The sequence below is a fragment of the Eubalaena glacialis genome, chromosome 4 (genome assembly GCF_028564815.1).
Source record: "Eubalaena glacialis isolate mEubGla1 chromosome 4, mEubGla1.1.hap2.+ XY, whole genome shotgun sequence".
NCBI lineage: Eukaryota > Metazoa > Chordata > Mammalia > Artiodactyla > Balaenidae > Eubalaena > Eubalaena glacialis.
In genome coordinates, this window is record NC_083719.1 from 157,442,442 (window position 1) to 157,457,785 (window position 15,344).

Below are 15,344 nucleotides of genomic sequence, written 5' to 3' on the forward strand. Positions count from 1 at the left end.
GAGGAGACACACCCAGGCAGGTGGGAGACAGGCCCTGGCTAGAGAGGGAGAAATGCCCTGAAAAGCGTACGGTCCCGGTAGGCTCTGGGGACGTGTGCAGTACAGTGCATGGCAGTTATCAGCTGAGCACAGACCCCCCCCCCGCCCCCCTCAAACCCCACCCATGACCGACAGCCGCCCGGCCCCGCCCCAGCCGCGCACATGCATGCAGACCAGGCGGCACCACCAGACCATTCCCTGCCCCTGGGCACTTGGTCCTGGTTGGTCCCTATACACCCCCCCATTAAACCAAAAGAAAAGAAATTTTTTAAAAAAATCCACACCCTCAAATCCTACACGCGATTTCGGGCCAAATGAATAAACAAAAACTGCTGCTCCTCACGTTCATGCAAAACAACAGAGAGGGGAGATCGGGCATGGGTCTGGGCCCTGTCACCGCCAGGCAGGGGCGGCCACCAGCAACACAGGAAATCACTCTCCCTGGCCTGGTCCAGGCCCCCTCAGGATACATGCTGCCCCGGGTCAGGGCCTGCCTCCCACCTGCTCGGGCCTGGGCTTGGGGCAGGAATGTTGTGCCCGAGGTTATGGTGCTCTAGGGAGCCAGCCCCACCCCACAGCAACCTGGGTGGGGCTGGCTGCCTGAGTCTGTCTGGGGTCAAGGCAGGAGAACCCACTGGCCTCCTGCCACCGTCTGTCCACGGCTGTCAGTGCCACCTGAGCAGAGACCACACCACTTCAGTGCAAGAGACCAGGCGACCCAGGACAGCACCCCCTTTGCCCATCCCGGGGCCAAGGATCTCCACCAGCCACACGAGGGGGATGAACCCCTGGCTCCCAGTGCCGGCAGGGAAAGGAGACAGACCCGAGGGCAAACAGGAGAAAGACTGAGTTAGGGACTCTCAGGCCACTCCCTGGCAGGCGTCTTTTAGACTGGTGGGCAAATGGGGAGGGAGTCTTTGGAGCTTGGCAAATGCAAGGGCTTATTGCAGGGGCTTCTCTCGGGCTGACCCTGGCACCAGCTCTGGAGATGCAGGCAGGAACGGCAGGGCAGGCCTGGGCCACGCCCTCCCCGGCCTTCCCGGGCCCCCGGAGTTTCCAGAGCTTTGGGCAGGGTTCTCCTGGGTGGCTGTGGACCTCACTCAGCCTCCCTGGGCACCTCGGAAGCGTCAGCCCGACAAATGGGACACGTCCGGTTGGCCTGGGGGGAGCAGCCACACATCAGGCTCCACTCTCACCAGACCCCCATCCCATCCGGGGCTGTTTCGCTGCCCGGTGGGGACCTGGCTCCCTGAGTGGAGCCGGAACTTCTGGATGCTGAAGAGGACACGAAGGGAAGCCCTCCAGTCCACCCCCCTCCCTCACCACACCAGGAACACCTGGGAGCGGGCGTGGCTACATTACCTTCAACCACTTGTCAACACACTTGGTGTGGAACTCGTGGTTGCAGGGGAGGACCCGGAGCAGCTGCCGTGCCTCGAAGTCGCTGAAGCAGACGACACACCTGGGAGGAGGGCACAGAGCGTCACCTGCACACTGAGGGCGAGGGCAGGTTCGCGGCAGAGCACGAAGCCCTACCCTGGGAAGACCGCAACCCATCTGTGCTCACACAGAGGCAGGAGGGGGCGCAGGGCACTCACAGCGTCTGCTCTGACTGGTGGCTGTCGGGATGAAAGCGGTACGATGGCAGCTGCTCGATGTCCGCTTTGGTGAGGCCGCGAGGCTTGGCATCTCCCAGCCGCTCTGCCAGGTTCAGGAGGGCCTGGACATGTGCAGGAGGGGAGGGTCAGTGGCAGCCAGGGCTGGAAGTCCCCCAAGCCCCCACCTCCCAGGACAGGGCTCCACGGGACCTCATAGTTCTCCATCTCCACGTCATCCACATCAAGATCCAGGCTGATGGTGGGCCCCATTGCTGTTGGTGACATTGGCAGCATCGAGCTAGGGGGAGATAGGTACGCGGGCCCGGGGTCAAGGTCAGTAGGCATAAGGGGCGCAGAGCTGCTCCCGACTCCCGCCACGAAACAAAGCCCAGATCTCTGCACTGTTCACACCAGGGACCCCAGTGTCTGTCCCAAGATGTCGCAGTAGGGCAGGGAGCCCAGCTGGTGAGCGTGAGCGTGCATGTATGGTTTGGCGGGGATGCTAGGTGGCTCGAGAGGCCCCGGGACCCCACGGGGCTGTGTTTGGGTCTAACCACTAGAGGCCCCAGAAGAACAGGGCGCCACAGCTCTGGGGCAGATGTGCAGGTACTTACAGGAAGTAGGGCAGGAAGCTGGGGTAATATGGTGGTGGCGGAGGCGGCGGGGGTGGTGGCGGGAGCGGCTGTTGCAGGCGGTATCTCTGGGTGCTCAGTCTCCGGGGCATCATGTGGGAATATGGCTGCGAGAGGGGGGCCAGGTGCACGTCAGCCACAGGTCTGTCTCCCAGTCACCCAAGATCCTGGGTGGGGGGTGGCACTTACCACACCAAAGGACAGCTCCTGGTGCAGGGTATCATGGGGCAGGTAGTGCAGGGGCACGGACGGGGACAGAGTTGGGCCCGGGGCAGAGGTGGAGTAGGTGAAGCTCCCCAGGGGGTGCTGATCCCCCCGCAGGTCCACGTCACTGTCAAGGCGCTGCAGGGGCTGGAAGAAGCAGAGGTGGGTCAGCAGAGTCAGTGACAAGGGAAGCTCCCACTTCCCTGCCCCACTTGCCATCCCCTCTAGCATCAGACCCATCACTCAGACTCACCATACGTGGGTGCTGGGTCTGCAGCGACACAAACTGCCCAAGAGGCGCCATATGAGCAGGCTGGGGGTGTGGGGCTGGCGGTGGAGGGTGCAGGATATAGTGGTCACTGGAGATAAGGTGGGGGTAGGCCTGATACGGCACAGGGAGCTGCTGCATGGTACACGCCTGGATCAGCTGCTGAGAAAGAGGGCAGAGGCTGGAGAATGTTCTTCTGGGCTCTGGGCTGGGTCTGCTTGTGGCTGGGCCAGGGGCCATTCCACCCAGCGAGCGGTCCCAATCAAAGGCCTCTGGACCATCCATCCCTGGCCTAGACCTCCCAGGCAGGATGTCTTGCTCTTAAGGCTCACAGTTACCACTCCAAACCATAAAGCAGGCACTGGGAGCAGGGAGGTCCCTGAACTCTGAAGTGCCTTCCCACTGGACGTGAACGCACGTACACCGTTCTGGACGGGGCTGTGGCCTGGAGCCGAGCAGACATTGACAGCCTGGATGGGCGCTGTAAGCTCAGCTCAGTTCTGACACTGGCCTGTGCCTGGGGCCTTCAGCTGGGGGTGGGGCAGGAGGCCCAGGCGCTCACTCACCGGGGGCGGGAGGCAGCAGAGGGGATAGTGCTGCCCGCTGAACATCACGGAGCATGCTGGGAGCTGCTGGGTGCTGCAGCCAGGGATGTGTTGGCCTGTAGGCAAGGGGAAGCCTTGGGTTGTCACTGTGGTGACTGTGTAGGACAGAGGGACAGGTCCCTGGTGCACCTGCAGGAGGAGAGAGACCCAGGAACTGCAGGGAGGCCACTCGGCTGCCCCCAGCTGAAAAGGAAAGTCCTGCCGGGCCAGCTCTGGTGAAGGTGAAGTCAGGGCTTGCTCCCTCTGCTCCCCAGACTGGCTCGCCAGAGGCCAGGGGCAGCGGGGCACGGGTGTGGGCGTGGGGGGCGGTTCCGCTTACCTGCTCGTGGAGATCAACCATGAACGGGCTCTGCTGGGAGGTTGGGTGCAGCATTCGGGGGCTCCCGCCGGCAGGAGCCGAGGCTCGGCGCTCCTCTACCGGGAGGTATGCTGGTCGGGTCGGCGGCTGCTGGGAGGGTAAGCGCTCATCCTGGGTAGGTGGGCTGGCCAGGGGGCCCTCACGGCCAGGGCTGCACCACAGAGAGGAAGCCCCAGTAGCACTGACGGGGGCCGCTCATTCACAGAGCATGGAGACAAGCCAAGGTCACTACCCACTGGGGAAGGAAGACAGCTCAGGGCCCTGTGCCCTACCACCCCTGGCCCCTGTGCCCCAGCCCAGGCTGACAGCTCCAGTACCAGGGGCTCCGGGCTCCACAGGACTGGGAGGTTCCCTCCTACCTTCCCCAGAGCTGGCCTGGGCTGCTGCTGGGTCCTGCAGAGAATCGCCGCTGACCCACAGGGGCAGAGGGCGGCCACCTAGTCACTGCCAGAGCCCATGGCTGCATCAGGGGAGGCAGAGGGGTGGAGGCGCTGGGCCAGGGCTCACAACCCTAGGAAGCAAACCAACAAAGGAACTAAGGTACAGAGAAGTCCAGTCCCTTGCTCCATTAGGGGTCGGGGAGACAGAATCAAACCTCTGCAGCCTGGTTCCAGAGGCTACTGATGCCCACCACACCCTGGGCTCCCCAGGCAGCGCTGCGCTCTGGCACTAGGGTTCAGGTTTGGCCTGCAGGGAGTCCAGGCCTTAGTTTCCTGCTCTGTGAAATGAGATCAGGGTCCGCCTCAGGGTAAGTTCAGAGGACTGGCCGGCATGCTTTCAGGCCAGGGGGCTCTGGTAAGGCTCCCTCAGGGTGGGGTCTCCAGGAAACCCTGTCCTGGTGTGGGGATCTACAACTCTGACCTCTAGGTAACTGGGGCTCCTGAGGGGACTCCAGCGTCCTCCCTTCTGTCTGGTTGGCTCAAGATGGATTGCAAACAGGCCTGGGGCCTAGTTCTCCTTCCACTGGTAACAGGTGAGACGTTCTGACTTGGTTCTTGCCCTCGGGGTTCCCAGTCCAAGACAAGTCAGTACAGTCGTTCCTCAGTATCCACGAGGGATTGGTTCCAGGACCCGCACGATACCAAAATCCGAGGATGTTTAAGTCCCTTATATAAAATGGTATAATATTCGCATATAATCTACACACATCCTCCCATGGACTTTAAATCATTTCTACATTACTTATGATACCTAATACAGTGTAAATGCTATATAAATATGATGTAAATGCTATGTAAGTGACAAATTCAAGTTTTGCTTTTTGCAACTTTATGGAATTTTTTTCCCTAAGTATTTTAAATCTGCAATTGGTTACATCCATGGATGTGGAACCCATGCATAGAGAGGGCCGACTGTATACATTTTTTCCATAATCTCTTCCCACAGTGCCTACCCAAATGGGACTTCACCTACTCTTCAAGTAAGGTATTGTTAGCTTCATTTTGCAGAAGAGAAAACTGAGGCTCAGAGACAAAAGGACTTGCCCAAGGCCTCACAATAAGTGTCAAAGCTGGGAGGTGGGCTGACTACCAGCCTCTTGCTGCACACTGATGCTGAAGGGGTCCAGCCCAAGAGTTCTGGCAGGACGCGATGAAGGAAGTCAACCTCTGGTGAACTGGTGGGTCTGGCGTGTAGCCAGGCCCTTTGTGTGTGGGGGGAGTGCGTGCAAACCTGACCCAACACAGCCCCCAAGTGGGAGGTGGGGCTTGCTGAGAAAAAAGAGGAAGCAAGAACCTAAACCTAAGGGAGGAAGTTGAGAGAGAATGGGGCGGGGCAGGAGCTAGGGTCCAGGTGGGGGAAGTTGGGGGGACCATTCATTAACTCCGGAGGTTGGAATGAGGCCCTGGCAGGGAAAACTCTGGAACCTGTCAGGCCCTGCAACGCTGAAGGGCGCATCCAACAGGACCAGCCTTTGGCTGTTCCTGCCACAGGGAACCCTGCCACCATCTAACAAAACTCCTATGCTTCCTTCAAACCCAGCTTTAAGTGTCGCCTCCCTGCTAACACAGCTAGGGAACCGGTGTACTGTCCCCTCAACACCTTGTTCCTTTCCTCTGTGCTGGGCTTTACGTGCATGGGCCCTGACTTTCAAAATGAGCCTGAAAGGGAGGCTCTTCTCCACTTCATAAGACAGCACAGGGCCAAGGCCACAGCCACAGTAAAGCTGAAATTCACATTTCTCCCGCCCAACCTGGGCTCCAGCACTTGGCAGAGGGGCGGGCAGGGCCCACTGGCAGGGCCCAGTGACCAGCTTGTGTCCAGCACAGGGCAGGCCTGATGTGGTAAATGCACACTGGAGAGCCAATTACATAGGTGTAAGGCTATGTCTGGCAGCAGTGAAGTTAGTGCCAATGATTGAAAACTGGGACATAAAAAAATCTGTCCTTTCAGTGTGTTGTGTGTGAGGGGGGAGGAAGGAAGCAGAAAATCTGGTCCCACTGGGCCCTCATTTCTGCTTGACCCACCTCACTCTGGGCATGAGTTTTCTCTCCAGGCCACGCCAGGCCCATTCCTTGCCTGCCCACCACAGGTGACTGGGGTCGTGAGCCCCCAGCGTGGGCCAAGTGCATATCCTTACACTCATGTGTACACACACAGCCTCCTTGATTCCTGCTGATAATCCAGCCGAGCAAACAAAGGCCAAGAGAGACTCAGAGGAAACCCCTAAATAACTGAAACAACAGACTCCTGACCCACCCCAGATTTTTGGATCAGAATCTTTGGAGGGTTGGGGAACAAGGGCACCTAGATTTCTACTAAATTCCCCAGCAGTTTCTACAGCACAGGCAGGTATTTGAGAACCTCTGTTCTAACTGACCTCAGAGATCCTGGGAGCCCACAGTCCTGCCTATGAGGAGTATTAACAAGAACTACAATACTTCCCATGTGCCATCCTGATAAGTCCTCATAGCAACCCTCAGAAGTAGGCATGCTGAGGCTCAGAGAAGTAAGGTCCAAGGCCAGTCAGTTGGAGTTGTGAGTGCACTGGGACATGGCAGTGGCCTCAACTGCTCCTCTTGTGCCAGGCTGTCTTGCTGAAGTTCGGGCAGTGTCAAGGCTCAGGGGTGCAGAATCACAGAGGCCTAGGCCCATGGGAATCTGCTCTGGCCAGCCTCTTCAAGCACACCCACACCTCAGGAAAGGAAGTGGCAAGAAGCTGAGAAACCCAACCACCAGACAGAAGGCCTCTAGCTGTGGCTGATGGTGCCAAAGATGACAGTGTTGACCCTTGCATTCTTACACACAATACCCTGACTTCTGGCCAGAGTCTTGGCTGAGGATTGGGTACATCGCCTCCACTCTCTGAGCCTCAGTTTATTCATCTGTAAAATGGGAATAGCCCAATAATCGCCTCCCAGGACTGCTCAAAGGCCGCTGCAGTGATTTGTAAAGCTTAGGTGTGAATGATCACTATCAGAAAATAGGACAGGCTGACCTTCACTCCCACCCCCCAAGCAGCTTAAAGATGCTACTTCAAGCTCTGCAGGAGGCAGCTGGGAAACATGCCTCCCTCAGGGAATATCCCCTCCCAGCTGGCAAGGGAGGGGACCCTGGTTCTTGACTGGAGACAGAGATGGCCCATGGGGAACTCACCCACTTCACAGTTGAGGAAACTGAGACCAGGAGAAAGGAAGTAACTTGCTGCAGACCACAAAGCCAAAGAGGGACAGAATTAGTCCTGACTGGCCCCCTAGGCCCAGATTTCCTCAACCCCTGACTCTCATTACCATCAGTAACCTCAAGAATTACCTAATGCCAATTCTCTACTGCAGGCCCTAAAGGAGATCAGGAGAGCTTTCTCTTTCAGGCATCCTGACTAGACCTATTGTGGAAAGAAGCAAGTAAGGCCCAGAGCTGGAGCAGCAACTTGCTCAAGGTCAAACAACAAGGCCACCACCTAACTGCTCTGCCTTTCACCACACCTCTTCTGCGCTGGGCTCTCAGTGAGGTCTCCGTACAAGGGTCTTGAGGGTCCCTAAACCCAATCTTGCCCAGAAGCAGGGACTGCACCTTGCATCCACCCCCTCCCCCAGGAGGCAGCCAACTCCCTACTTCCTATCCCCATCCTGGTCTAGGGAGACCCTGACATATCATTTGGGCCTGGGGGCTGTTTGCAGGTACAGGGACTGTTTTGCAGATAAGCCAAGTCAGGCCCTGAGAACAGGAGTAGACTCAGGCCGGCTGAGAAGCCCCCCCTCCCACCCCTCAAAAAAGAGGCAGGCTGGGCCCAGCACTGACTGGTGGGCAAGCAGAGCTCCCCAACTGTGGGGCCTGGAGGCAGCTGAGAGCAGGACCACCAGGCTGCGAGCTAAGAGTTGTTGGCCAGCCCAGACTCCCCGGGTGACCTTGGTCAAGGAAATCTTCCCTTCTGTGAGCCTCAGTTGCCACAACTGTAAAATGGGAGTGGAAATCTCTCCTTCCCAGAGCTCCCAAATAAAGCCACAAGAGGCAAGACGCAAAAAACCAGGTAGTCACATTACTGGGGGAGGAAACCAGTGTCCCTGAGGAGCAGGCCCCTCCTCAGTGTGGGCCAGGAGCAGGTTGCGGGGTTCGGGGAGCTTCCTCAGCCATCCCTCCCTGGGACTGGGGACGGGGGTGGGGAGGACGTGGTACAGATACTCGCCCAGAGAGGGGCCTCCCTCGTCCCCCTCTCACTCCTTTGTGCCGGGCTCGGAGGGACATCGGGGGCTGGAGGCCATACTGCGGCGTCGGGGCCAGAGCGCTGTGACTTTAAGAGCCGAGGATCCCGGACCATGTGCTCGGCGTGAGACAAAAGCAACAACAAAGGAAGTGGCGGCGGCAGGGGGAGGGGGCGGCTCCTTCCTCTCCAACCGCAGCGCTCTGCCTCTGGAGAAGGGAGACTCGGCCTGGCCTTGGGGGGCGCTGGGGGTGGGGAGGGGTCCCGGATTCTAGAGGCCTCGCCGTCCCCCCTACGGACTGCCCGTAATTAACTCCTGCAGAGCCAGCTAGATCACAGCCCCCAGTCCCAGGGGAAGGGGGGCAGGAATTCCAGGGATGCGGAAATCGGGAGTTGGGGGCTCTGGCCCCGACTCACCTTCGGCCGCCTGGCCACACGTTGACTCCTTTGTTCCCGATCTAGGACGGCCAAGCTGGGCAGGGGGCGGGGGGGTGGGAGTGTGCTGCCTGGACCCTTTAAGAGCCCCCGCCCTGAGGAACAATGTGCTCCCTTCCCCACCCCCCCGGTCCGGGGGCAGTCCGGCTCTTCCGGGGCCCTCTTTCTTTGTTGTCCGTCCGCCGGGCGTCTGCCTCGCGAGGCCCACGCGCGGTCAGTCTCTCGGCCCAGGCCCTCGTGGAGCGGGAGGCGGCGCAGGACGCGGCCGGGTTTGCGCAGCTGCCGGCGGCTGGCCCTTTAAGAACTGTCCGCGGCGGCAGCGGAATGTAACAAACCCCACATTTGATTCACAACATTCGAAGCGGCGGGCTCGCGCGGCGGGAGGGAGGGGGGCTCGCGGGGGCGCGCCGGGAGGTTCCGGCAAACAGTAGCCCGCTGCTCTCCGCGAGGGCCCCGCCCCTTGCTAAGAGTTCCGCCCCTCGGGGGCGCCAAGAGCCAATCATTCGCCGAGACTCGGCACGTGATTAGTGGGCCGCCATCTTGGAAGGCAGATTTTTTTTTTTTTAAACCTTCTCGCCCCCACCTCCTCACTTAAAGTGCCCGCAGCCATCACAGGAAAGGGGCGGGGCCACATGGTCTGACCTAAAGATGGGAGACCCCGCGGTAAGCAACACAAATTGGCTGTAACTCTAACTTGCTATGCAAACTCACGAATCACTCATGCTTCTGAGGCTCAGTTTCCCCGCCAGAGAAGTGGGTCCCGCCGGGAGAGCCGCAGCCAGGACTTACTGTGTCATGGGCCCCTCCTCGGGACGGCGCCTGGGACACAAGTGCAATGGACCTGACCTTCGAAGGGGCAGGAGCGGCTCTTAAGCCAGTCCGAGAGGTTAGGAAGGCTCTAACAGCGCTGGGCCGGCAACCTCCCCGGAGATGACGTCAGCCCCGAAAGCTACTGCGCCGCGATGACATCATGGCCTGGCCGCCTCTCATCTCCTTGTTTATACTGCGCGGTGGCTTTAAAAAGTTGGGAGGGGCTGGATTGCCCAATGAACCAATAATGGGCAACCCATGCAAATAAGCGAACGCTTGTCGGGAAGGAGGATTGGCCCGGCTCGCGTTGACGTCACAGAGACATTTAACCACCCCGCCCCCAGCGTGGCCAGGGAAAAGGGCGGGGAACAGTTTGAAGCTGGAGCAGCAGTCGTCCGGCGCTCGAATTGCTCTAGGCGAGGCCTCGGAGAGCTCCCTGCTTAGGGGGAATTGGGGAACTAAACCCAAATAAGTCTTTAGTTTTCTACTAGGTACTCCTCCTAGCAATTATGAGACGGATTACTACAACCTGCCCATTTTACAGATGGGTAGAGAGAATCAAGAGGGGTGTCATTCACCCCAGGTTACACAGCGAGGAAGAGTGGCCGAGCAGATACTTGAACCCAAGCCAAAGCCGAGCGTCGTTCCCCTTTGCCTCGATGCCTCCCCAGGCAGACATTATACAAAGTGGGGTATTATCTCTACATCGATAGCAAAAAAAAAAAAAGCTGGGAGCTGGGAACAGGCCAAATAAATTATGCATATAATCAATAACTGGACTCCTCTGTATGCAGCTGCACTGACATAGGGCTACCTCCAGCACAGCCCTAAACAAGATACCAGCACAAAATGTTAAACATTTGTTAAGCCTGTGTGGTGGGGTTGCTGGGGGTGTGTGTGTGATTTTCTATGCTTCTTTGGTATATTTCATAATTCCAAATTTAAAAACTGAAAGATACTTAACAGTGTAACAGTATCAATGTTTTTAAAAATTGGATATATACAGTATCTGTATATAGAATATTTCTGGAAGGATATACAGGAAACTGATTAATAACTGTCCTCAGGGGGAACTGGAGGAGAGCACTGGGTCAGGATAGACTTTTTATTGTATATGCTTTTGTACATTTGCTCCTTAAAAACAAAATAAAACAAAACAAAACTCTATACAGTATAACCTACTGAAAATTCTAAAGAAAATTACTGTGAAAGAGTATGTTTTAAATATTTTAAGCCATAAAAAACTTGTGTTCCTTTAGAGTCAGAAATCCCCCTTTGGGAAGGGTATCCAGTGGAAACAATCCAGAAGGAAGTTGGGGAACAGATATGCTTATCCAAGTGTTGTTTAGACCAGCAACAATCTGACACCACACTGTGGATGGCAGCCAGCAACACAATGACTGAAAATGGTACCCACTCGCTGTTTGCGTATCTCTAAGGACAGAAGATCAAATTCATGATGCAGTGCTACAGATGTTACCTGGAATGCCAAACTCTATCCATTATAGTTAAACTATATGTGCATGAGAATAAATGGGGATGGCTTTCTCTAACCATCTCCTTATCAGCAACTCTCCCTTCTCCTAAATCCCTTCCAACCTTTTATTTTTCTCACTCTGTAAAAGCAATCAGAAAATCCTTCCCACATTCAAAGTGCCTACATTGTTAAGACCACCCCCTGCTTGCCTGTGTAGGGATAGAACCTGCAATGGCTCCCTAATGCCTGGCTTTCAGGGCTGTGCTTAACAAGACAAGCTTCCCCTACCAAACTTTTCAGGCTCACCTCTCCCCAGCCTCTCTCCCAAGACCATGCCAGTGCTCCCTATGGCCTTCCCTGCCTGAGATGCCCTCTCTCTTCCTTTCTACCAATCCATTCCTCTTCTCTGTCCCTTGAGGCTCTGCTCCCATCTCACCTCTTATAGGAAGCTGTGAAGTCTCTAGCTTGTACTGAACTCCTCTGTCTCTGAACTCAGGCCTAGATGCACCCTGACCTTCACTTCCTGCCATTTAATTTGCACACAACCCTGTCATGATTGCTTCGTGTCTCACTCAATAATCTCCTCCTGGGCTTCCCTGGTGGCACAGTGGTTAAGAATCTGCCTGCCAAAACAGGGGACACGGGTTCGAGCCCTGGTCCGGGAAGATCCCACATGCCGTGGAGCAACGAAGCCCGTGCGCCACAACTACTGAGCCTGTGCTCTACAGCCCGTGCGCCACAACAACTGAGCCCGCGTGCCACAACTACCGAAGCTGGCGTGCCTAGAGCCTGTGCTCTGCAACAAGAGAAGCCACTGCTCTGCAACGAGAAGCCACTGCAATGAGAAGCCCACGCACCGCAACGAAAAGTAGCCCCCGCTCGCCACAACTAGAGAAAGCCCGTGCGCAGCAGCGAAGACCCAACGCAGCCAAAAATAAATAAATAAAGAATCTCCTCCTGGCGGAAGAGGATTCAGCATTTTTAAGTGCACTGACATCCAGCCTTTACTGAGAGGCAGACACCACAGCGGTAACCAGTCTCATTTTATGGGTGAGGATCTGAGGCTCAAGGAGGTGAAGTGACTTGCCCGAGGCCACAATGTGAAAATCTTTTACCACTCCCCACCCTCAGAAAGTGACTCCAGTAACTACTCCACAATCCAGTTACTCCTTTGAAGCCACCAAGACTCTGACAGTGCCATTCTCTCAGTCTAAAATGTCCTCAACACCCCTACTCACCTCTGGCCAAACCCTGCTCAACCTTTGGGGCTCAGCTCAAAGGCTGCCTCCTCGGAGCCTCTCCTGACCATCTCCTGGCTTCTTCAATATACGGCGTGACTATTATTACACCACATCAGGATGGCAGAAGGTATCTCCATGGGACTGCTCTCCCTACCCCCAGCAGGGCCTGGCTCACACTTCCTTGGATGCCCAAGGAAGGGACTCTGTATTGCCCTTCCTTGCCCCTGATGCTTCAGGGCCAGGAAATCCTTGCCCTGCGTTCTCTCATGCATGACCCTCTGGTTTACGCCCCTGGGAGGCCCTCAGTAAATTCCCACAGACCTCTGGGTTCCCCCCAGGACCGGAGGCCAATAACAAATCTCCCTCTGAAAATAACCTTGCTGGGTGCATGCAGAATCACTCTGGAGCAAGAGGGAAGGAGGCTCAATTTTACCAGATTTACCAGAGAAGCCAGAAGTCTGGACTTTCCTCTCAGGTTCACTGACAAGTCTTATGCTGTGGAACCCCAACGTGGGCCCACGGCCTGCACACCTACTATGTGCCCCATTCTTATCACCCCACCCCCACCCCCTTGAAGGCAGGTTCTGTTACTTTCATCTTACACAGATGAGGAAAGTGGCTAAGGAAATGACTCCCCTTACCACAGATCCCAGAAGTGTGGCCCAGGTAGGGGTGGCTCACTCTTGCCCAGGCATCTGCCTCGAAGTTCTGTGGAGAAATCAGGGTTCTAGAGTCTTCTGCATGATCTGGGCAAGTCCCACCCTGATCACCTCATTGGTCCTCCCAATGACCTAAGAGCTAAGTACCAGTGTTTGCTCCATTTTACAGATGAGGAAGCTTGGGCAAGAGAGGATATGATTCACCCACCGTCACACAGCCATCAAGGGGCAAACCTGGGAATCACATTTTAATCGAACATTAAGTTTGCTGCATGCAACGCAAATGCCAACACAGGGTCCCCAAGTGTTGCTCAATAATCAAAAGCACAGATGTCCTGGGGCAAGAGACTCTCCAGATCCCAGAGTGCAAGAGTGGCAGAGAGGGATTTGAATCCTGGTCCCTCGAGTGCAAAGTACTGGATGCTACATTCCAGCTTCCACTCCCAGGCTTCCTCTGCAGGAGATGGGAGGGATTCTGTGCATGCAGGAAGAAGGCGGGGTCATCGGTTCCTGCTGGGGCCCTCTCCTGCTCCATCTGCCTACCTAAGACCTGGACAGCTGGCTGCCTCCTTCCCTCCATCAGGATCAGAAAGTACTCCACTCCTTTTTTCTAAGACCCCTCAAACTCTCCTCCAGATGCAGGGCCTTCCCAAATGGAGCTGGCAGAACATAGAGATTGAGGGACCATCCAGGGACACACAACACAGCCTGGTAAAGCCAGCTCAGGACACAGACCTCCCAGCTACCCCAGGGCATCAGACTTGAGCCTCACACTCCAGGCTGGGGGTTGACAGGCCCCCTGCCAAGTCTTCTCCGCTCAGGGCAGGCCTGAACACACCTGAGCCCCAAGCTTTGGCTCCCCTAAAAAGCAGAGGCTGTTTGTGCATATGGGGGAGGGCAGAGTGTCTGTAAAGGTGTTCCCAGGTCTGGGTTCAGGGCTGCAGCACTCTGGCTCCAGCTTTGAGACTTGGTCACTTATGTGGTCTCACTCTTCCTCAGTCTCATCTGTAAAACCAGCATGATGACAACACTAACGACAGATGACATTTACTGAGCACCTAATGTGTGTAGCACTGCTGTTCATCTCCTATAGGCTACTGAGGGGGCAGGCATACACTGATGGTTAAATACAGAGTCTCTGAAGCCAGCCCACCGAGGCTTGGACCCTGGCTCTGCCTTTTATCAGCTTGGTGACCTTGAGGAAGTCACTACCTCTATGAGGCTCACAGTTTGTCCAGGTGTAAAATGGGGGTGATTATACCTACCTCAATGAGTCAATAGTGGCTTTCACTTGCGTGTGCATCTTCGGCGGTACCTGCCTGGCTTTCTGGGTCTGGGTCTGCGCTTGAATGTGTGAGCTTTGAGGGTAGGGCGTTGGGAGGGGCTCCCCTTTCTGACTACCTCCCTGCTGTAGCTCTCACCACTGGAACCCGCAGGGTCTGCAGAGGAAGGAGCAGGTACCGTCACCACATCATCCGGTGATGAAAATCGGGGGCTGTAAGAGTGCGGGTGCCTGGCAGACCCAGGGAGAGATGAGACCAGCCGAATTCCCCATTTTCCCTCCATCCAAGGCCAGCTTCCTACACCCACGTCGCCTTCCTGCCCCCCGACACCATCTCGACTCGGGCTTAATAGCCCTCAGGCAACAGAAGGTGTGACCTTGGACAAGACACAGACCCTCTGGAGCCCCCGCCTTCCTACGCCCTCAAAGCAGTAACCAAGCCGCTGGCGCGCGGCGGTCTGTTCCCCGGACCCGCAGCCGCCCCAGGGCAGGGCTCGGATCGCTCTGGATCCCCAGCGGCTGGGACAAGGAGCGCTGGTAAAGTGTTTGGGACAGCCATGACGAGGCCAAAGGACTGCAGCTCTGTCCCGGACGCCTGGGGCCCAGCCGAAGCCGACACTCGCCAGGGATTGCGATCGGGGCATGCGTGGGGCGCAGGGCACGCTGGGACTCGTAGTTCCCAGGGGCTCCCCGTACTGGGGCTCTTAGACCTACCAGGCGGAGCAGCTCTGGCTCCGGGTCCCGGGACAGCGAGCTCCGGCCCTGCGGACGCAGGCAGCGGCCTCGCTGGAAGTCCCCGTGCTACACTGCCAGCCCGCGGCCGCCCCCTATCGCTCCGTCTCTCTGGCCCCGCGCCTGGGGCGCACGGCGCAGGGTCCAGGCCGGGCGTTACCTGGGGCCGCGGCGGGGCTCCACCCCCACCGGGAGGCCGGCGCGTCGCTCCCGCTGCAGCCGGGGGTCCCGGTCCCGCTGCGGCTCGCGCCGCCTGCCGCGGCCCCCCCTCTGGCCCCAGGCAGTGGAACCGTCCACGAACCTCTTCGCCCGGGCGCGCGCAGGCGCGCGCGAGGTCCACGCCGGCTACGCAGCTTCACCCTCCC

The 15,344-nt window shown here is 57.2% G+C and overlaps 1 protein-coding gene across 13 annotated transcripts; it reads right to left on the reverse strand.

Moving 5' to 3' along the window:
* Nucleotides 1-177: 177 nt before the first annotated feature.
* RNF44 (ring finger protein 44) lies at nucleotides 178-15,344 on the reverse strand. 13 transcript variants are annotated; one of them, XM_061189964.1, is made up of 13 exons: nucleotides 15,140-15,270; nucleotides 14,231-14,404; nucleotides 4,566-4,810; nucleotides 4,064-4,215; nucleotides 3,666-3,855; nucleotides 3,308-3,475; nucleotides 2,727-2,903; nucleotides 2,459-2,620; nucleotides 2,252-2,376; nucleotides 1,848-1,935; nucleotides 1,638-1,759; nucleotides 1,402-1,501; nucleotides 178-1,198 (listed from the first exon to the last, which is right to left on the reverse strand). In XM_061189964.1, exons 4-13 carry the CDS (start codon nucleotides 4,168-4,170, stop codon nucleotides 1,136-1,138), a joined length of 1,302 nt encoding a protein of 433 aa, XP_061045947.1. In that variant the 5' UTR covers nucleotides 4,171-4,215; nucleotides 4,566-4,810; nucleotides 14,231-14,404; nucleotides 15,140-15,270; the 3' UTR covers nucleotides 178-1,135. The 13 variants fall into 13 exon arrangements, with proteins under 13 accessions (XP_061045947.1, XP_061045944.1, XP_061045946.1 ...); XM_061189961.1 differs by lacking the exon at nucleotides 4,566-4,810 and adding an exon at nucleotides 12,948-13,014; XM_061189963.1 differs by lacking the exon at nucleotides 4,566-4,810.